The sequence below is a fragment of the Lathyrus oleraceus genome, chromosome 5, assembly GCF_024323335.1.
Source record: "Lathyrus oleraceus cultivar Zhongwan6 chromosome 5, CAAS_Psat_ZW6_1.0, whole genome shotgun sequence".
NCBI lineage: Eukaryota > Viridiplantae > Streptophyta > Magnoliopsida > Fabales > Fabaceae > Lathyrus > Lathyrus oleraceus.
The window spans coordinates 303,322,218-303,345,840 of NC_066583.1; the positions used below are offsets into that span (position 1 = coordinate 303,322,218).

General features: G+C 36.5%; 2 protein-coding genes across 2 annotated transcripts; both read right to left on the reverse strand.

Moving 5' to 3' along the window:
* Nucleotides 1-848: 848 nt before the first annotated feature.
* Nucleotides 849-1,523, reverse strand: LOC127080341 (uncharacterized). Its single transcript, XM_051020669.1, has one exon. The coding sequence runs from the start codon at nt 1,521-1,523 to the stop codon at nt 849-851; it is 675 nt and encodes a 224-aa protein (XP_050876626.1).
* Nucleotides 1,524-2,925: 1,402 nt separating this feature from the next.
* On the reverse strand, nt 2,926-7,143 carry LOC127084142 (vacuolar protein sorting-associated protein 9A). The gene is made up of 5 exons (XM_051024543.1): nt 6,971-7,143; nt 6,723-6,870; nt 5,504-5,674; nt 4,650-4,829; nt 2,926-4,044 (listed from the first exon to the last, which is right to left on the reverse strand). The coding sequence occupies exons 1-5, from the start codon at nt 7,060-7,062 to the stop codon at nt 3,166-3,168; spliced, it is 1,470 nt and encodes a 489-aa protein (XP_050880500.1). The 5' UTR covers nt 7,063-7,143; the 3' UTR covers nt 2,926-3,165.
* Nucleotides 7,144-23,623: the final 16,480 nt, after the last annotated feature.

The following is a 23,623-nucleotide window of genomic DNA, read 5'->3' on the forward strand; positions in this document are numbered from 1 at the left end:
TCTGGTTTAATGGGTCCACATATATCTGCGTGCACAAGTTAAAGCTTATATGATGCTCTCCATAAGGTCTTTTTAGACATAGAATCTATATGTTGTTTACCGATCAAACACTCTGTACATGGCTTCTTCGGAATTTGGATTGAAGGTAACCCGTTTACCATTTTCTTATAAAAAAGTGTCCTCAATCCTTGATAGCTTAAGTGACCAAAGCGACAATGCCAAAGATAAGATTCATTTTCTGACACGTTTTGAAAGCATGCAGACTCATTTGGCATCATGGAAGCTACCAAACAGAACATTTTATTTCCACTCATGATTGTTTCCATAATTAATCCTTTTGTTGGATGATATATCATACATATCCCTTGTTGATTCAAAATAGACAAGTCTTTATCTTGTAGTTGTCCTATGCTCAATAAATTGTTCTTTAACTCAGGAATATAGTAAACATTCGAAATTACCTGAGTAAATTCGTTCACTTGCATACGAACATATCCTTTTCCAATAACAGCCATTCTACTGTCATTTCCAAGTTTTACAGTATGTCTGAAGCCTTCGTCTAAATCTAAGAACCACTTTTTGTTTCCACTCATATGATTGCTGCAACCAAAGTCAAGAAACCACATTTCTTCCTTCTCACCATGTTTGATTTCAACATAGGACATTAATAATATCTCCTCTTCTTCTTTCTCTTCAAATTCAGCATAGTTGGCCTTCTGCTCCCAATCAGGACACTCATATTGGTAGTGTCCTAACCGATGACACCGAAAACACTCTACAACTGCTTTATTATAGGGTTGTTACCCTCTTCCTCTTCCTCGACTTCCTCTAAACACGCCTCTACCCCTTCATCTTCCATATCTATCTTCATGAGATATCTTAAGAACTTGTTCTTCTTCTACATTGCTTGTCATTCTTTGTTCATGAACAAGAAGACTACTTTGCAACTCATCAATAGTCATTGTATCCAAGTTGTTGGATTCTTCAATTGAACATACTATATAATTAAATTTTGAGACCATTAATCTCAAAATCTTCTCAGTGATGATTGTTTGACTCATACTTTCACCATGAGCTTTCATTTTGTTAGCAATGGTTAGAGTGCGAGAGAAATAAGAATTAACAATTTCTCCTTCTTTCATATGAAGAATCTCAAAATCCTTTCGTAAAGCTTGCAGTTGTGCCCTCTTAACTCGGTTTGAACCCTTACATTTTTGCTTCATTGAATCCCATATACTTTTGGATGTGTCCTTATTAAGGATTGTTTCAAGCACATCACGAGAAATTGCTTGAAAAAGATAATTTTTTGCCTTCAAGTCCTTCAACTTTTGCTCTTTAATCAATTTTTGTTGCTCCTCTATTGGCTCTACTCCTGTTGCCATAACTAATATCCCATTCTCAATGAGATCCCAATATTCTTTTGAACGGAGAAAATTTTCCATCAACATCGCCCAATGATCATAATGACCATCAAACTTGGGAATTGCCGACTGTGCTAAACTACTATTATCATTTTTCGCCATTCTCCCGAACTCCTTCCACTTTAAAGAAAATTGCAATTTCTTTCTTGCTACACACCTTTTTTTTTACTCCAATGATTTCTCTCACACACTCAGTATGGATCAGACCCCAGTAATAGAGCTCTGATACCAATTGTTAAAAACTAATAACTACTATATAAAATATAAGAGAGAATGCCTTGTTATTATTCGGAATAAGAGTTTATTATATATATAGCATTACAATTGACTTAAAAATAGAAAAATCTAAAATAGAAGTCACCGCGTTACAAACCTTTATTAAGTGGAGACTATATACCAAATCATATTCCAAATAATAGAAACACATAGTAATAATAATAACCACAAATATTTAACCAGGACTAAAATAAAAAACACTCCAAATTACGCATTCGGAAAAAATATTTAAACATTTTTTTATCTCTAGTATAAATTCATGTACATATTCTAAAGTAATTTTGTCTATACACAGTCTCGGTACTTATTATTATTCAAAAGAGACCAATTGTTTGCACCTTTAGCTAAAACGTCTTATGTGGCATGACACGAGCATTACAAAAAGTCAAGAAGCTTAGCTGCACGTTGGTCAGACAGGTCATAGTTCATTTGATTCTGAACTAGTTCTTCTAACAGAGAAACTAACCTTGGGATTTTCCAACATAAAATAAAACTTATTACTTTTATTCGAAAACATCTTAATATAATCATTTAGAGTTTGCCCATAACTTTGGTTTACAAAGAAGGTGGCAATAAGGTGAGGCTCTTTACATAGATCGTATAATACTTGTGCATTATGAAGAGAATAAAGCTTATTATAAAGAATACACAAGCAAGAGACAGGGCAATGGTGCTATCCAGAGTTGTCATATAAAATGATGGATAAGCTATTTTCTTGATACGGTGGCCCCTTAAGTTCAAACATGAAATAAAACAACTAGATTTGGATATGCAATCATGTCTCAAACTCAATATTATATATATCCTTGTTTCACATTTGTATGCCTGAGCATGACATGCATATTGATTAGAGATAAGGTTAGATATGGTTGGTGCAAGACGCATGCACCTGTAGGGGCAGGATGATCTGGTCTGGTTTCCAGCTCTAACGGCTTGATTTCCATGTTTCATTGCCCTTTCCATTGTTTGAACCTGCTGAAATGAAATGATGCACAAAAACATGCAATCCATGCAATGAAACACTAAACCATGGGCACGGTTGTAATTTGACTATGTCTTACAACAAGTGATTGTAATTTGACCATGACTAACCAGTGGTAAGACATAGTTGAAGTGCAAAGAACCACCACTCTTGATGACTTGACACCATATCCAAATGAAGATGACTGACATATTACACACACACACACCTCACGATGACCAATATTCCCGGCATACAGGGTTAATCTAACTAAACTAGGTTTACCTCTTCACATTATTTTTAATCCACAGCAAAACCAAATGCAGAATTTCAATTGTAGCAATTATAAAAGCTGTTCGGGAATAATGTTACAGAGGACATTGTAGTCATGGTATTGCTATCCCTATCAAAAGGACATTCACCACACAAGGGAGAATATAAATAAATTTACACGAGCTCCGGTGAAAAAAAAAAGAGGGATGTATATGATGGGGGACAAAACAATTGTTAAGAGGGAACACCATCCTCTGATGCAACCGCCTCATCCTGTGGCAAACCTGAATCACTTTTTTTCTCCTCAGGATCTGAGTTATCCTCTGATGTATCCATAAATTTTTCAAATTTGTCATCGGAAGCCACAGGTCTTCTGCCCGAATAATCTATTGCAGTTTCAGCATGGTCTTGAGCATTATTTTGAGGATTAGATGGAAGATGAGACGACGAAGAGACATCTAACCCTTTGAAAAGGGTTTCAGCATGGTCCAGAGCATTATTTTGAGGATTGGATAGAAGATGAGAGGTAGATGAGACACCTAACCCTTTGGAAAGACACGCATACTTGAAAACTAATTGTTTGTAATTATTTAGAAGGTCTTCGACATCACCTACTGTTAGATCACCTACACTAGAAAACAAATATGGAAACTCCCTGAAAACATCATTCAACTTATCCTCCTTTATTATCAAACTTGCTCCTTTATTCTCCAAATCTGAGAGGGATGGAACTTTTGTAATCAACAACTCATCTGCAAAAGTCACTTTCTTACTTTCAAATTTTGCAGCAGATGATGGAGTTCGTAATGCAGGGTCCTTGTTGTCACTCAAAGTTTTATTTTTGTCTGATCTTGGATGCTGTCCATGATTTTGATAAGGTGAATTGGGATCTTGTGTATCAACTGAAAGCCCCGAAAGAAGAGCACGGGCAAATTCCACATTTCTCTCAAACTCAGTTTCTTCCATCGAAATGGATTTTGCATCAATGTTTGAGATGAAGGCTTCCGCAGAAAGCATGTTCGTAAAATAATACGAAGCTTCCCCAACCAAACGAGATTGGCGTCTAAACCTTTGTATGTACAGAAGATTGGAGTGCAGTTGTGGAGGGTTTGCCTGCACAGTATCATCAATGAAAGACTTAAAGAAAACTAACATCAACTATATCAGCATAAAAATGGCCTACTTTATGAATATTTAGATGATCTGCTGCATCTGCATAAATGATGCTTTGCTAAAGATAAAACTAAATTGATAGCAAAATATTTCAATGGATAAGTACATAAAGCTTGGCACCATGCGCTATCCAAAAGACAGAGTTCTTTAAAGCAAATAATAAATGCACCAAACATCACCCAAAAAAGGATATGCATATTTGTGGGTAATATGGTAATGCTATGATGAATGGACCAGTGTATGCAAAATGATATTTCAAAACACCTATCGAATATTTTTTTCGTAAATATGTTACAAGAAACTTGGCAGAACTTCACAGAATAACAAGTTTTATTTGTACAACTGGAGTTCAAATAGTGAAAAAACAAAGCAAAGTAGCACAACAGAACAAAGGAAATGATAGATGTAGCACTGCACATTCATAAGTCGTACCTATAATTTCTTAGAAAGTGCAGGAAGTAACAACAACATGTTTAGAAACCATATTAATTACATCCGGTGAGTACATAGGTAGGTATTTCTTATAAAAAGAATTGAGTTTGTACCTTTAGAGTAACATAGATTAACACTGGAAGAAATTCATCAGCTCCGGGAGGATTATCTTTGGAAGCAAGAGAAGCATTAAGCAGCAAGTTGCCAATAACCTTGCAACAGTTTAGGATACAGACAAGTTTGTCTCTGGGTGCCTTGTACATGTTGATCTTCTGTAATTCTTTCTGTGCAAGCTGTCACAATAAGAATGAGAGAAAATATAAAATTTAAGGGAAGCAGAAATTATAGAGGAAACCATAAACAAGTAAAAATCGTAATGTTTGAAGTGAGTGAGAACCAAGCGATGCATCAAAGAGAAAATATATTCTTATGTAGAGCATTTCCAATCAAGAATATTGCCCATCAAACCTAAAAACAAACTGAATAACAATGTACCTAAATCGTTGAAATCCAAAGTACCCAGGAAACAATCAAAGGCATTTGGAAATGTTGAAAAAAAATACACCTACTATGTGAAACATGGAGAAAACATACATCACCACTTATCATGAGCTAAATTTGAATTATAAGAATAGGGACCCTTGCTATATCAACTTAGACAATACTTCCCATAGTGCTAATGCCCGGTGTCAAGAAAAGATATTTGTTATATAGTGTTTTCATATTTTGAATTCAACTATCTATTTCTTAATGAGATTGGTTGCTAGTTTGTGGACAACGCCAAAAAATTTACAGTTGGATTGAAAGCCAAGTTTAGAGACACGATAAGAATTGAGCAGCATTTATACTTAGTGCTCCTTTTTCAAAGGATAAAGTATTGTATCATGAGTAACACATACCTAGTTGACATAATTCTATACAAAGAGAAATAGATGAAACAGTTTTGAATGTGTAGTTATATACTCACCAACCATGATGTTTCATTCTGGAATGCTGGCTTGATGTCCAAATTTTCTGGTCGAATAAACTGTTGAATCAATGCCATCTTCTCTGAAAGTTGATCATCAAGTTTTACATCATCTGGAATTGAGGCAAACACACGGGCAAACAACTTCGTCATGACATACTTCTCAAGACCCTGTACATGATAAATAAATTTTAAAAAAAAGTAAAACAATCAGCAAATATACAAAATTGATTGAACCTACAGGTATATTATTACTGAAAATGAACAGGAATCCCGTTGGATTACAAACAATGATAGCACTTTGAGTGTTCACCTATTACTCTAAAATGACAAGATCGCCCGCTCTCTAATCACTTATATGTTTTTATCTGCAGCATGCCTTATTGGCTTAACTATCTCACCACACCCACTAACTAACCAATTAACTAGGAGTTTATTTAAATTGGCTTCTTTGAGCTGATCTACTGTCATATGCACTCGTGAGACTCTTTTGAAGAGCTTATAGAAACAACTTATAACATGTGCATTAGTTGTTTTCATTCATCTTATTTCCATAAGCTCTCCATGGTTTATCTACCAACATAAGGACTTGGGAGACTGTTGTGAGAAATTATGAAAAAAACTTATAACATGTTATTTTCAACTTATTTCATATTGTCTTCGGAATAGCTTATGAAAACAACTTATAGCTTATATGAAAACAACTTGATTTTAATATATCTTTTGTTGTAGAAAAAAACTAGCATTAAGATGATAAGCATTTATACTATAAGCACTTAATTAAGTTGTTTATCCAAACAGACCCTAATTAACAAACTAAATTCTTAACTAACTTGTCATTTCTAAGTTTTACTCACAAAAATCGCTTTTTTGCTTGACTCGTGTTTTAAAGAAAGAAAATCCATTATCCAAAAACAAAATCTATCAATAAATATCTTCCAAAAATGGTAATGAAAGGAAAAGCATGTTGTAGACATAGTAAGAAAGGATAACAGACTTCAATCAACCCAACATATAAGGCAGAGATCAAAACTGCAATTTAAATACAGTGCTACTAGTCACATTAAGAAGTTGAGTATGTAAGTTCATAGTAGAGTAAATAAGCTAGTTGATTAATGTAAAATTTATCATTCATTTAAACATCATAGATTATGGATAATAATAGTATTGCATATGATAATAAATGAGAACAAGAAATTAAAATAGAGAAGAAACTAACTTCACCGGCACTTTCGAGTTCATCCTCAGAGCAACCGGACCAAAGTGGATGAGCCTTGAAAGCAGCTTCCATATTAGCAAGAAACTCTTGTACGGCGCCACTGTCTCTCTCAGGATCGGGTCCATTATTTGAGAACGAAACAATGAAACTGTGAAATAACAATGTGTATAGTTATCAGTGAGTTGATTAGGGTTCCGATTCAGGAGAGTAGTGATTGAATTGAAATTGAGATGAGAAGAACGACGGACCTTTTGATTGCTTTGACGAAATCGGCGGCGGCGGGTTGGCGCATGCGCTCAAGGAAGTCGTGTAAACCTAAGAAAACGTCGGCGTTTTCCATTACTCTGTGGTGTGGTGCTGTTGGAGCTTCGTCTTCGTTGACAACGCCGACACGGAGAGGGGATCCAATACAAACAATTACCAAAATTACAACACGTGACATTTTATTTATTTATTTTTTATTATTATTATTATTATTATTATTATTATTATTATTATTATTATTATTATTATTATTATATTATATTATATTATATTATTATTATTATTATTATTATATTGTTATTATTATTATTATATTATTATTATTATTATTATTATTTATTATTATTATTATTATTAATTTGTCGTGCAAAGTCCAATTTTTTTATCAAAATAATCTTAATTTTCAAAAAAAATCCTAAAATAATCCTGATTTCAAAAATATTCTCAATCTACCCTATTTTTACCCCACTTTTTAGAGGAGGCGTCAGACCAATTGGCGTCAACTCCTAAAGTTAAAGAGGAGACGCCAATTGAATTGGCTACAACCATGGTGTTGTCAATCCAATTGGCGCTCATGTGTTAGTTTGAAGAGAAAGCGTCAATTGGTCTGACGTCTTAGTGTAAAGTGTAATTTTTTGTGTTATAAATAGAGGTGTTGTATGAATCATTTTCCCACATCCTATTTCGTCATTTTGCAAACATGTTTGGTGTTCGTCGGCGCTATGGAAATGTGGTTTATTCGAGAGACAAACCTCTGATGTTGATGCTCTTCTAGAACATCACTAGTTTCGATCAACTAAAGAGGAAGATGGTTCGTTGGTTAGATGGAAAAATATCAGAAGGGGAAAAAATTAAAAGTATTGAGAGACTCGATAGTATACTTGGTTGGGTGCGAGTCAAAACTGATAAGGATGCTATGGAAATGATGTTTGGACGATATGACATCAGTTTGATTGTTGTAATTAGTTATGAATGTTGTGTTTTAAGTTTGCTTATGTTATAGTGATGTTTGTTGTTGACCTTGTTGTAACAAAAAGATAATGATATATAAAAATCCAAGGTTATAAAATTTAAAAGGAGATACTATCTTATGATGCAGATGTTGCTCCTAGATTGGGACAGTTATTCTTATTGTGCCCTGGTTGACGACATATACTACATAGTCTTATCATTTTATCAGTCGTATCCATTTCTGTTCTAATATGTGTGTTGTTTGACCGTCCTTTTTCTTTCTTCGCATTTCATCGTTGTGCCAAAGTATGTCACCTTCATATGGAGGTCAGTATTCCTCCATTGGTAGCACTGAGAAGCTTTTGTTATACACATTCATGACGGTAATGGCCTTGTAAACATCAGATAGATGGTTGTAAGCGTCCTGGCGAGTATGTACACATGTCACAATAACATGGGAGCAAGAAATACGGAAGGCCTGGAACTTTCCACAGTCGCACTAACTTTTGTTTAGTTTGACAGCATAGGATAAATTTGTCCTCCCCACACTGTGGTCAATTGTTTCCTGTACGCTGAAATTTTGCCTATGACGGTCAAAGACTGTTACCGTGTGTGTGCTAGCTTTGATACTCGCCTCTTTCATCATTTTCATACAACATTCACTGAATATTTGACCCGACATTAACACTGCATTCCATCTTTCACCTCTGGTTGCGAAGGTAGAAGTCAACCTATAATAGGTTGTTCTGACCAAAGCGGTTATTGGTAGATTTCTAATGCCTTTGAATACGCCGTTCATGCATTCCACAAGGTTTGTTATCATGTGGCCCCATCGACAACCTTCGTCAAATGCCCTTGTCCACTGCTCTACTGGTATGTTATCCACCCATCTTCCTACATCTGCATTAGACAGTCTAATTTCATCACGGTAATATTGAAATGACGGCTGAGTTAGAGCATACCCAACATTCACCACTTTTTTGCGAAGGTTCTTATCTTTGATTGCACGCGTGAAGTTTTGTGTGATATGTCTAATGCAATAGACATGGGTAGAAGAAGGATCATGACATCCGTTGTCATGGTTATTGTAAGCACTCTCAATGGCAACATGTCTATCAGAAATCAAACAGAGATTGGCTTGTGGAGCCACATGTGTTCTAAGATGTCGAATAAAGAAACCTCAACCACCAGCGGTTTCACCTTCAACCAGAGAAAAGGCAATGAGAAAGACATTGTTGTTACCATCTTGTGCAACTGCCATAAGCAAAGTACCCTTGTATTTGTCGTATAACCATGTCCCATCAATTTGAATAATATGTTTGCAGAATGCAAAATCTTTGATGCACGGATCAAACGCCCAAAAGAGGCGGTGAAAGAATCTATTTCCAGCAACACAGGTTTCGTCTGGCGTAAATGCTGACAATGTCTCCATAATTGCAACAGTTCCTGGTAAGTATGTTTTTAGGGCCCATAAAAATCATGGCAATTCTTTGTATGAATCCTCCTAGTTGTCGAATACATGTTCAACAGCCTTTGTCCTCGCAATCCACGCTTTCTTGTAAGATGGAGTATAATTATATCTTATTCTGATATGAGATATTATTATACTCATCTTCACTGATGGGTCTTTGTTAACAAACAGAAAAATGTCTTGACATATCAATGCAGCGCTTAATTTACGGTGATCTTGTTCAACGGTAGTTACAATGCAATTATGAGGTAGGTCTATTGAAGTTATCTCCCAATAGTCGCTTTTCTTTTTGTGAGACGCAGCCAACCGAAACTTACAAAGAATGTTACGACATTCGATGACATACCTTCTCGAATCAGTGCCTTTCAAAGTAAAATCAGCAGAGTTATTCATGTGAAATTTTTTTATTGCTCGCACACATTCTTCTTTAGCACGGAACATGTCTCCCACCTTTAACTCGCCTTCTGATTGTGGATACGGGTTATAAAAAATACTGCTAGAGATTTCATCGTCATTCAGATCCATGTTTATCATATGTTTAGGCGGATTATATACATGACTTGGAGGTAATGGTGTTGGTTGGTCATCATCTTTAATGTTGTTGTTCAACATATAATCGACCTGTGTCTCGGTCTCTTCTTCTTCATCAACGACGTTGACTTTTGCTTCTGCTTCTGGGTCGGCGTTATCTGAGTTTTCTGAATCAAATTCATCAGATTCAACTTGATTAGTGATTTGAGATTGCTGAGATGGTATACTTGGTTGAAGAGTAATATCCAACTCAATAGAGTTGCAACCAGAATGTTCGTGACTAACAAACATATATTAAACATCTTCATCATCCCGTACCTTCAGCAGGAAAATTTTGCATCGACTGTTCTAAAAAAAATTGGATTTTGATATGTGATCTTTGACACAATACCAGATCCTATCCAGGATTCAATTCGTTTTTTCAAATGCAAGAAATTTGAATCTTGATCGTAAGTCGGATGGTATCGGTGTTTCGAAAACAAAACTCGTATAACTCAGACTCATATGTCTCACCATTACAGTGAACATTGATACTATATTTTGGTGAAGATGACATTGTAATATTTCTTGTGCAAATGAAAATTAATGTTTTGGTGCAGATGAATTTGTGTTGGTTGTTGGATGTAGATAGTAAGACACTTTAATAGGTAAGTGATTTGTCAAAGATGCAAAGCTAGACAGAAGTGATATGTCACACATGCAGGCAAGTCAGAAGTGATGTGTCAGACATGCAAGTTAGACAAAAGTGATGTGTCAAACATGCAAGCAAAACTGAAGTGAAGTGTCAAGCATGCAATTCTTTGGGATGCCATGTGTCACACATGCAAGCCCTAGCGCCAGTTGGATTGATGCTAACTTGTAATGCTTGCACATGGCGCCAGTCCAATTGGCGACACCATGTCTTGCATGCAGACCTCGTAACCAAGCATGCAGAGCCATGCATGCGCCAGGCTAGGTCAATGGGTGTTATGCATGAGCCTAGTGAGGCGCCAATTTGATTGGCGCTAGCTTGTAGCAAATGTACATGGGCGCCAATTCATTTGGCTAGCACATGCAATCACAATTTTCCAAGCTTCCACACTTTTGCATGTCACACCTTATAAATAGACATCAAACTCTCACATTTTTGCCACACCAACACTCATTTCTTCCTCAACAACATTAACTCTTTCATCTGCAACAACCTCTTTCATCTGCAACAACCTCTTTCATCTCCGACAAAATGTCTTTCCTCACAATGGGTGAATCGCACAGAGGAACTGTTGCAAATATAGCAACTTATGTAAGCGTTTAATTCTTTTGTTATTTGTCTAGAATGCCTTTTGATAATGGTACTTAATTTTTTGTTTATCTTTTATAAAGTAACGTGTTTTGTTGTTTCTTTTATAGGATGTTTCAAGGTTTTGAACTCACGTCCACGAATATGTACACATGGACCCCGATGATTCAACCGTATGTCGAACTCGCCGGTTTTAGGCATATAAGCAAAATAATGTCTTGGTCGGTGGATAATAAATTCATTCTTGCGTTATGTGAAATATGGCGTTCCGAGACACACACATTCTGATTTCCAACCAGTGAATGTACTATGACGTTATAAGACGTCTACATGCTATTGGGACTGCCTATCGAAGGTAGGACGGTAAATGAAAAAACCAACTATGCGAATTCAATTTGCATGGACCTCTTGGATGCTGATTTGTTAGAGGATAACTCAAGAGGTTAAGGTATACTCCTTTCACGCCTTAAGGCATATTATAACAACTTACACTTAGATAAGAATTCGACCGAATAGGGTCGAATAATAAAAACTAGGTGTTACATTATGCTTTTAATTGGTTCATTTTTATTTCCTGAAGGTAGTGGTTCTGGTATGTATGTTATGTATTTACCTTTACTAAGACATGTAGATAGAATAGGAAGTTACAGTTGGGGATCCGCTTGTCTGACTTATCTTTATAGCTATTTGTGTAATAATTCATACAAAGACACATCTACCTTTTCTATATATGTTGTTTTGCTCCAAGCATGGGGTTGGTCCAGACTACCGTCCCTAGCGCCCGTCATCAACAACCCTTTCACATTCCCGTATGCACAAAAGTAAGTTCTTAAAAATGGACTATATTTACTTACTTTACACATTATTAACTCTAAATAATATTTTTACCTTTATGGTGCAGATGGTCGGCACGTGGTATGAGTTATAACAGATGTCCTAGACACTGTATTACTCAGTATCGCAATCTCTTGGGTCACCTTCGACCGACAGATGTATGGCCATTAACCTAACTATTTAGTAATAATTTGTTAATTTCTTCTACCAAATTTATAATCTAACATATGTTCACATTTCAGTTCATCTGGCGTCCATACCTAAATTTGGATCATGACCATGAAATCAACGAATAAGACGCAGTCGTTTGGACTGCATGCACACCGATCATACGATTCACCACTGTGGAGATGCACAATAGTGTTCGTGTTAAATTGCAGTTCAGTATGCTTCAACACATCCCAGATCCCCCATCAACCCTAGGAGAATGGCATATACGCAAAGTTAACGACCAATGGAACTTTAACCCATGGCAAAGCTTCGCTAGATCTGAGTGTCGCAAATGCAAAACACCGCCATGACCATGTCTTAACTGACGTTGTGATGCCAATTGAAGAAAAACCAAGTCGTAATTATATGGCTTGGTATAGATCAGTTGGTTTTGAGTTCATCGCCAAAGATATGTACCTATACGACTCACGCCAGGCAATTTACACACTATAGGCATCAACATCTAACCCCCAACAACATTGTCAGATCGACTACTCACAACCCCTTATCCGTCAAACTTTTCGTCCCACAAACACACAAACATACAACCCTGACATGCAATACACTCAACCATAATACCAAGAGCATACCCCATACCACCACCAACAACTAGATCATCATCTAGAGACCCAATATCACTTTGCACCCAACACATCACCCTACCAAAGCCACCTTAGCCAAAACACTCAACGATCATTTAACACCAACCATCCTTTCTCCTACCATAGCCAAGAAGCCCAAACACCTCAAAACTGATACCTTTAACAACCATATGTCTACCAAAACCACAATAATCTTGTCAACCTTTCCTCTACGCATCACTCACACTAATGTCTCCCTTCAATCGTCTCGATCTCCATACAACAACTAAAACACAACCTAACTACTCTGGCATGGGTCATGAACTCAGCTATGGCAGTACACCTTCGATGCATACACAAGACTACGCTGATTTATCTGACTATCTCAACAGGCAATCTCCTGCAGTTGGTAGTGATGTTCCTGGGTCCTCAGATACTCAAACACCTGGGGTGAATCATCAACGTGGGTTAGGGCCAAGGGTTCGGGTAGCTAGGGGATGTGGGACCGGAGGTCGGTTAGGTGATCCCGGTCATCAACATTAGTTTTTTTTTATGTAAATGAGAATTAATATTAATATGAATTGGTCTGATTTTGAATTTATCTATCACGTAGACTTTTTTTCAAAAAAAATCACAAAACACACAGAGGTGTCAATCCAATTGGCGCCTCCCTTTAAGCTTTTCACATGGGCGCCAATTTGATTGCCAACACATGGAGCCCTATCCAATCCAATTGTTCTGGCGCCTCCTCTTAAAAGTGGGGTAGATTGAGAATTTTGTTGAAATCAAAGTTATTTTGGGAAATCTTTTGAAAAAATGGGGTATTTTGGTAAAAAAATTGCACTCCCAAAATGTTTTTCTATAAAACAAAATTCAAAATATGGTGGTTATTAAAATTTTACTTTCTTTTTCTATTAAAAAAGACTCAAATTCTTTTTTTTTTTCATTACAACTAATTTTAGAGATGAAAAATTGATTCTAGAGTGATTTTGAGATGGTTGGTTCTCCTAAAGTAGAATTGATTTTGTCATTAGAATTGATTCTACTTGAAGCTAGAATTTGTAGTTTATAAGTTTAAATGTGATTTTTTATATAAATATATTCAAATATAAATCAATTTATTTAAATTTAATTCTGTCAAAATCAATTATACCAAACTCAATTAAATCAATATCAATTATGTTCATCGTCAATCCAAACACAAAGTTAATCGTGCATTCATTCGTAATTTTTATTCAATTGTTGTCATAAGTTTTGTTAAATTGTTTTTCTTTTGGTACAAGTGGAAAAACGAAAAGAAAAAAACAATGAATTATCTAGAAAATAAAGTTACATTAGCATCTGTTAGCAGAAGAGTGATGATTTTTACAAGAGACTCTGTAAAAGGTTAGTATGCCGCATCATTACTAGTTTCATGTTTTGCTAGATAGTCAACACAAATATTCCCTTCCCCAAAAATATGAAATATTTGAACTCATTATTCCTTAGTGAGAATCTCTTTAATATTAGGAAGAATCACATCATAGTTATGTCAAACATTAATTGACTCTAAGATAAGTTTTATATCATAGTTGGAGTCTGAATAACACATTAGATCTTCGATGCCAATATCACATACCATGTGGAAACCATGATATAGAGCCACCAGCTCATCGTGGATGATGTTGGAATAACCAACATTTGAAGAAGAATTGCCATCCAAGGCGCAATGGAATTTAAAAATTTCTCCATTTAGTGATCCTTACGAATGGGCATGATCAGTGATAGAATCGTTACCTCTTGTGGCGATCACGAACGTTGAACGATGACAACGTCTCTACTCAGTCCACACGAACGGATTCCTTCAATCTCAGTACTAGCTGCTATGAATGAAGGCTTTGAGTGAGAGAGAGGGAAACGAAATTCCAATTAGAGTTCACTTCAGTGACAATGCTTCTACCCAAGGGTTCTATTTATAGAACCACATGTGTGGGCTTCAAGCTAAAAAACCCACTTAAGTGTATTTTGGCCCATATCTCATAATATGCCAAAATCACTTAAGTATTTGGTACCTTACCATATTTCGTATTCCACTTAAGTACACCGTACCTTACGATGTTCCTTAGTTGCTCTATCTCTCATCAATTCGTCCTTTGTGTGTGACCCTATAGGTTTTCGTGGCGTTGGCAATTATATTAAATCACACATTTAACATAATAAACAGTGAGCGGTATCTAGCAACACATCACTGTTACCCAAGACACGAAAATGTCATGTGATCTGACAAGTCCTTCTGTGATAATAATTATGTGTATAATTACCCTTTCGCCCTTATGTCTATATTGAACACAAGGTATAGATCGTGTCATCCTTGTCCAGTTCAATATTGGGCCCATAGACATTTATCCTGTTACGCAGGATGGGCAAATTCCATCTAGGTCACTCATGTCCCTCAGCATGCTTCGTGGAGTACCCATCAACTGTCTTTATGGTTATCCAGTTACGGACAACGTTGGATCAGCAATAAAGCACTCGACTCTACATCTAGGGTCCATAGTGGTTTCAGGTCGAAGAGTGGTATACACCATTATCACCATGAGAATAACTTATGACACTTTACATAACTTTCTATATAGTATTCTCATAGCGGGTCAATCCGGTATAAATATTACTCTTAATATTCATACCTATGTTTAAGACTTGATAACTCTTTATCCATGATCCATGAGATGTGATCATCAGTCTACAAACATAATAGTCTTAATGCTTTAATGTTATCCCACTTCACAATAAAGCTCGACTACGGATACTTTAAGAATAATGTCCTTATGTTTAATGTGATCTCATGATTAAGTCATACTTGATACATTAAACGGACTAGCTATTCTAGGGGCTTTATTAATCAAACATAATAAAGAAAAAGCCTTTTATTAATTAATAAATAATTCAATACAAGTACCAAAAGTATTGGCCTCTAGGGCTTACACCAACAATTTCCCACTAGCACTAGAGCCAATCAGGAATACCCCTAATGCCCATTGATCTAGTATGGCCATCATGTTTCTGCTGCGCAAAAGGCTTTGTCAGTGGGTCAGCAATATTGTCAAGTGTAGGTACTCTACATATTTTCACATCTTCTCTATCTATTATCTCTCGAATGAGGTGATAACGCCTAAGTACGTGTTTGGATCGTTGGTGAGATCTAGGTTCCCTAGCTTGTGCGATAGCACCATTGTTATCACAATAGAGACCAATGGGATCCACAATGCCAGGAACTATGCCAAGTTCACTAAGGAACTTCTGATCCAAACAACTTCCTTTGCTGCACTTAAGGCCGCAATATACTCGGCCTCGGTTGTAGAATCAACAACTGTATCTTGCTTTGAACTTTTATAGCTCACAGCGCCACCATTTAAGCAAAACACATAACCATTGGAACCATTCATATTAAAGCGTCTCAGCACTTTGTCTATGTACTCTGACTTAGGCCAAGCATTTTGTGATCTATCTCTATAGATTTTGATTCCTAATTTATAGGCTGTTTCACCTAGGTCCTTCATAGAAAAGCATTTCCCCAACCAAGACTTTACTTGTTGCATGGTAGGGATATCGTTTCCAATGAGTAATATGTCATCTACATATAATACCAGGAACACGATCATGCTCCCACTAACCTTCTTGTAGACACAAGGCTCATATTCGTTCTTGATGAATCCATATTGTTTTACTGTTTCATCAAAACGAAGATTTCATGAGTAGGTCACAGGCTCATCTTGATCCATGAGTAATACATCACCTTGATCTGTTATGAGATATCCATATCTCTCAGGTAGGTGAAGTATCTTGCTTGACCTACGCTGGTCTTGTTCTACTTGAGCAGGTTGCTCTTTACACAACTATTTGTGTTTCCTGCTCTAATTCCTCCATAGGTGTATCAATGCTTTGTGATTCTTGAATTTCTTCAAGCTTTACTTTCCTCCCACTGATTCCTTTGGAAATAAAATCCTTTTCTAGGAAAACTCCAGTTCGAGCGACAAACACTTTGCCCTCTGAAGGATTGTAGAAGTAGTACCCTTTTGTTTCTTTGGGATACCCCACAAATAAGCATTTGTCAGATTTGGGCTCAAGCTTAGTTGAAATTTGTCGTTTCACATAAACTTCGCAACCCCAAATCTTCATGTAAGACATATGTGGTTTCTTACCACTCCATATCTCATATGGTGTCTTCTCAACCTTTTTGGATGGAACACGGTTAAGTGTGCAAGTTGCTGTCAATAGTGCATGTCCCCAAAAGGAGTTTGGAAGATCGGCGTGACTCATCATGGATCGGACCATGTCTAACAGGGTTCGATTTCTTCTCTCAGATACACCATTCCATTGGGGTGTTCTAGGAGGAGTGAGTTGGGATAGGATCCCACACTCTTTCAGATGGTCATCAAACTCTAGGCTTAAATACTCACCACCTCGATCTGATCGAAGAGTTTTAATATTCTTACCTAGTTGGTTTTGTACTTCATTCTTGAATTCCTTGAACTTTTCAAAGGACTCTAATTTGTGTTTCATTAAATACACATAACCATATCTACTGAAATCATCAATGAATGTGATGAAGTACTGAAAACCTCCTCTGGCTGGTATGTTCAGTGGTCCACATACATCAGTATGTATGAGGGCCAAAAGATCATTAGCTCTTTCACCTTTTCCTGTGAATTGAGACTTTGTCATCTTTCCAATTAAACAAGATCTGCATGTCTCATATGATTCATAATCAAAAGAGTCCAAGAGTCCATCTTTATGGAGTTTGGAAATGCGCTTCTCATTTATGTGGCCTAATCGACAATGCCAAAGGTAAGTTGGATTCAACTCATTAGGTTTCATCCTTTTAGTATTAATGTTATAAATAGGCATTTCAAGATCAAGGACATATAGTCCATTGTTCATTTGTGCAGTAGCATAGAATATTTCATTCAAATAAATTGAGCAACAATTGTTCTTTATTGTAAATGAAAAACCAAACTTGTCCAAACAAGAAACAGAATTAATATTCCTGCTAATTGCAGGTACATAATAACAGTTCTCTAACTGGATTATTAAAACACTAGGTAAAGTCAATACATAAGTTCCTACGGCTAAGGCAACAACCTTTGCTCCATTGCCAACTCGTAGGTCGACTTCACCTTTTGCCAAATCTCTACTCCCTTTTAATCCCTGCACATTAGTACAAATGTGAGAACCGTATCCAGTATCTAATACCCATGATGCAGAAGTAGATAAATTAATTTCAATAACAAAAATACCTGAAGTTGAAGTCTTTACTCCATTCTTCTTATCTTCCAGGTACTTTGGGCAGTTTCTCTTCCAGTGTCCGGTCTTACCGCAATGGAAGCAGGTGCCTTCTTTTGCTATGCCTCCGCTAGGCTTTAAAGCAGCAACGATGGGTTTGGGTTTGGCAACTTCCTTGCCTTTCCCTTTATCACCCTGCTTGGTGGGCCTTTTGTTCTGTCTCTTTCCATTTCCGATCATCAGAATGGACTTCCCTTTTGACTTCAGATTCTGCTCGGCAGTTCTTAACATGGCGAGCAGTTCAGGAAGAGATTTGTCCATATCATTCATATTGAAATTTAGGACAAATTGACTGAATCTATCTGGCAACGATTGCAAGATCAAATCAGTCACAAGTTCCTTTTCGAGGGAAAAACCCAATCTCTCAAGGTTTTCCACATACCCAATAATCTTGAGCACATGGGGACCTACAGGGGCTCCCTCAGCTAACTTGCCTTGAAAAAGGGCTTTTGAAACTTCAAACCTCTCATGCCTTGCTTTCTCTTGATAGAGCATCTTCAGGTGTTCGATCATATCGAACGCTGACATGTTCTCATGTTGCTTTTGCAATTCTGAGTTCATGGTAGCTAGCATGAGACAAGCAGTTTCATTGGCATCATCGACATGCTTCTTATAAGCATCTCTTTCTGCCTTAGGTACAAAACTAGGAGGTTCCTCTTCAGGAACAGGTGTCTCCAAGACATACAACTTTTTATCATGTTTGAGGACAATCCTCAGGTTTCGGTGTCAATCCATAAAATTTGTCCCAGCCAATTTTTCCTTATCAAGGATTGATCGCAGGATGTTGTTAGAGGTGTTTGCTATCATGGTAATCTACATAAGGATTAATGAAAATATAAGTATCATTGACATATTTAATTAGGCCTTTAATCAAATATGCTCCCACTATTTTACTCAAAACAAATGACCCTCATCATTTGATTCGGAAAATCCCGTTGGAAGATTTTCTAGTGGGTCGAGATCCATATTTCACTTTGTTCTAAGTCCGCGTAGGCGGATTACACAAAACTAGGTTATTTAGGTAGAAACTCCTTCCAATTGTATCTCATACAACTCTCGAAAATTTCAGCTGGGTGAATAACTCCTTATTCCAATCCATCATATGGATCATTCCCAACTCTTGCTTCTAAATAAATATAATATTATTATAATTAAGTTTGACCCATCGTTTTAGCAGTTGGATATTACAATTATCCCATCGCACCTTACCAATATATAAAATGCACCTCGCGTAGGCGAAACCTACATTGTCCGATACTAGTCTTGATGAGTGCTAAAACTTGGAAAGCAAACATATATAATATTATTATAATTTGTTTAGTTAAGTTTGACCCATTGTTTTAACAGTTGGATATTACAATTATCCCATCCCACCTTACTAATATAGAACATGCACCTCGCGTAGGCGAAACCTACATTATCCGATACTAGTCTTGATGAGTGTTAAAACTTGGAAAGCATAAACTTAATATTTAATTTGAGGGAATTGCAATTTTTTTGATCTCACCGGCTTATTTATCATATAAATCGCCTCTCACATGCATCAACATACATTCACATGCATCAACATACATACATACATAATGAAACAGTTATGGGCCCTAGCGCAATTGTTCTTCCAAACCAATGAGAGAACCTAAGCTAACCTAACAACGATCTAAGCTTCTCCAAGCAAGATCTTCAAGGTTGTCCTCCTTTGGCACTGACTTCTTTGCTTTCTTCATATCATTACATTACATAAAAGAAACTCATTTTTCATACGAGGGAGTGAGATGAGAAAAGAAGTTACATTGAGAGATTAAAAGAGAGGCACGACACGCAGGTCGTATTTTAAAAACCAAAACAAAATAAAGGAAAACTAAGGCCATAACCGATCACCACAAGACAATAATAAACACATTATTATTATTATTATCATTTTTAATTCTTTTAATTAATTAAAACCAAATTAAATTTCGACGACCGATCACACTACACAGAGTTAGCCGGGGGTCCGCTGCCCGGTCAACGGACGGGGGTCAAGGGGGCAGCGCCTCTTGCGGGGTTGAAGGGGCAGCGCCCCTAGCCGAATTTTTTAATGAACAATTCATTTAAAATCGACGTCGTTTTTCGCATCAACACTTGATACTTTAAAGCACTGAGTTAGCCGAACGGGTGAATTTTGCCTTGCGTTAACCGGTTAACCATATGCGTTAACCGGTTAACACTGTTTGAAATCAGTTCAAAATTTGCTTTCTGTCTTGCGTTAACCAGTTAACCAAATACGTTAACCGGTTAACACTGTTTGAAAATCTCTTGGAAAACTGTTTTCCGTCTTGCGTTAGCCGGTTAACCAAATGCGTTAACCGGTTAACACTGTTTGAAAAACTTTAAAATTTTATTTCGTATTGCGTTAACCGGTTAACCATATGCGTTAACCGGTTAACACTGTTCCAAAAAGTGTTTAGAAAGCACAACTCTTGTGCTGTCACAACCCCAATCGCATAACTCTCCGACAACACAATCCTCGTGCCGTCACTAACCCTGATGCACCAATTTCAGACCATCAAACACATCTCGATTGTTGATTAAGTATGATTGATCAACACGTCATTGCTTCACCATACTAATGTCGGATCAAGAAGCAAACGACCATTGAGCGCTCAAAGGAAAACAACCATTGAGTGTTTGAATGAATGAAACGAGAACACTATATCATATATAATGTATTTTGCATCAAGATTACATATATCATATATATAACTTGATCGATCTCAATTTAATCTTTGATTCATTATGTCTTTAATCGTATTAATACAGAAAAAAACAGTTATCAGATTCATGGTTTCGTAAGTGGCTCTGATACCACTGAAGGAGAATTGCCATCTAAGGCGCAACGGAATTTAAAAATTTCTCCATTTAGTGATCCTTATAAATGGGCATGATCAGTGATAGAATCGTTACCTCTTGTGGCGATCACGAACGTTAAACGATAACAACGTCTCTACTCAGTCCACACGAACGGATTCCTTCAATCTCAGTGCTAGCTGCTACGAATGAAGGCTTTAAGTGAGAGAGAGAGGGAAACGAAATTCCAATTAGAGTTCACTTCAGTGACAATGCTTCTACCCAAGGGTTCTATTTATAGAACCACATGTGTAGGCTTCAAGCTAAAAAGCCCACTTAAGTGTATTTTGGCCCATATCTCATAATATGCCAAAATCACTTAAGTATTTGGTACCTTACCATATATCATATTCCACTTAAGTACACCGTACCTTACGATGTTCCTTAGTTGCTCTATCTATCATCAATCCGTCCTTTGTGTGTGACCCTATAGGTTTTCGTGGCGTTGGCAATTATATTAAATCACGCATTTAACATAATAAACAGTGAGCGGTATCTAGCAACACATCACTGCTACCCAAGACACGAAAATGTCATGTGATCTGACAAGTCCTTCTGTGATAATAATTATGTGTATAATTACCCTTTTGCCCTTATGTCTATATTGAACACAAGGTATAGACCGTGTCATCCTTGTCCAGTTCAATATTGGGCCCATAGACATTTATCATGTTACGCAGGATGGGCAAATTCCATCTAGGTCACTCATGTCCCTCAGCATGCTTCGTGGAGTACCCATCAACTGTCTTTATGGTTATCCAGTTACGGACAACGTTGGATCAGCAATAAAGCACTCGACTCTACATCTAGGGTCCATAGTGGTTTCAGGTCGAAGAGTGGTATACACCATTATCACCATGAGAATAACTTATGACACTTTGCATAACTTTCTATATAGTATTCTCATAGCGGGTCAATCCGGTATAAATATTACTCTTAATATTCATACCTATGTTTAAGACTTGATAACTCTTTATCCATGATCCATGAGATGTGATCATCAGTCTACAAACATAATAGTCTTAATGCTTTAATGTTATCCCACTTCACAATAAAGCTCGACTACGGATACTTTAAGAATAATGTCCTTATGTTTAATGTGATCTCATGATTAAGTCATACTTGATACATTAAACGGACTAGCTATTCTAGGGACTTTATTAATCAAACATAATAAAGAAAAATCCTTTTATTAATTAATAAATAATTCGATACAAGTACCAAAAGTATTGACCTCTAGGGCTTACACCAACAACATTAACCATAAAATTGTGAATACAAACACTGTCAGCATTTTGAATCAATCCACCAAAACCTGAGACACCAGGATTACCGAGGTTACTGTTATCAACATTCAAAATCATATTACTACCTTTGTTTGCATTACACGTGATTGTTCTCATTGGATGAGACAGATTATGCTTGAGAAAACATTTAGCTAACATATTAGCATAATTCACTGTGATGAGTTTCAAAGCATAGGAATATATCACTTCATTAACAATACATTATTTGTTCCTAGAGCACGAAAACCACCAGGACGTAGCCAAAAGGATAGAGCAACCATTGATGTCATGTGTAATCCAATCTTATAAACTATCATATTGGAAGAATATTGGGTCCAAGAAACCAATATATTTCCAAAAGCGAGTAGCAAATTCACATTCTCTCAAGCAATGTATAGTCGTCATGACGTCTTGATTTCATCTAGGAGAGAGATTCATCTAGATGTTATTCCGATGACACAACATTGATCTCATAGGAAGGGACATATGTAAATTCTTCCAAAGAAAGAATTTCACCTTCTCAAGAACAAGAATATGCCACGCCCACTTCCAAGAGTTATTCTCTATAGTATTCTGAACAAATTCAAGTCAGTTGAGCTAGTTATAACTTATAAACATCCCGAGCAGTATATATACCATACAAATTGTCTTTCCATCTTAACTGATCAAAAAAATAGCAAGTGTACTATTTTTCCTTTTGTAGTAATAAAGGGGAACTTCCCCGAATGTTGATCTCAAGGACTGTGCGTTAATATCGAGTTCAAATAATTTTTCAATTAAACAAAAACTAGTGTTGGGGTTTTAGATTCAAACTTATAAAAATAAGGGCAAATAAAAGAAATAATACTGTAAAACAAGGGTTTCAGGGAAAAAGGAACATGTCAGGGGAGGTGTATAATTTGTCCTTGTAACAACTCTGAGTCATTATTGCATCAACAAATATCAATTAATTACTACCAGTTCTCAAGGGTATTTTCTCCCAAGGCATTGTTGAGAAAACCTTTAATAATTCAACCCTAATCTCTATGTCCATAAAAAACTACTGGTGAAATTAAGTCTTATTATATCAAGAATCATCTGGTTTATACAGGGTATCCCTAGTCTTAGGTGATATCTACTGCAGAGTTATCTCATTAAAACCTCACCAATGGCGACCAAGCCTAATCGACAATCATACATCAATCTCAATTATTCATAAAGAGAAAGCTTTACACACACCAAAAGATTACCATAATTATAAAAACAATATTGTTATTTCAATCTCAAACTCAAAGTCATTACATATA

Bases quoted from the DNA above. Each gene is read 5' to 3' on its own strand.
- LOC127084142 (XM_051024543.1), bottom strand. From the start codon at position 7,062: ATGGAAAACGCCGACGTTTTCTTAGGTTTACACGACTTCCTTGAGCGC. The intron at 5,675-6,722 runs GTTAGTTTCTTC...TATCATGTACAG, and splicing joins AACTCGAAAGTGCCGGTGAA to GGTCTTGAGAAGTATGTCAT. The intron at 4,045-4,649 runs GTACAAACTCAA...GATACTGTGCAG, and splicing joins TAATCTATGTTACTCTAAAG to GCAAACCCTCCACAACTGCA.
- LOC127080341 (XM_051020669.1), bottom strand. From the start codon at position 1,523: ATGGCGAAAAATGATAATAGTAGTTTAGCACAGTCGGCAATTCCCAAG.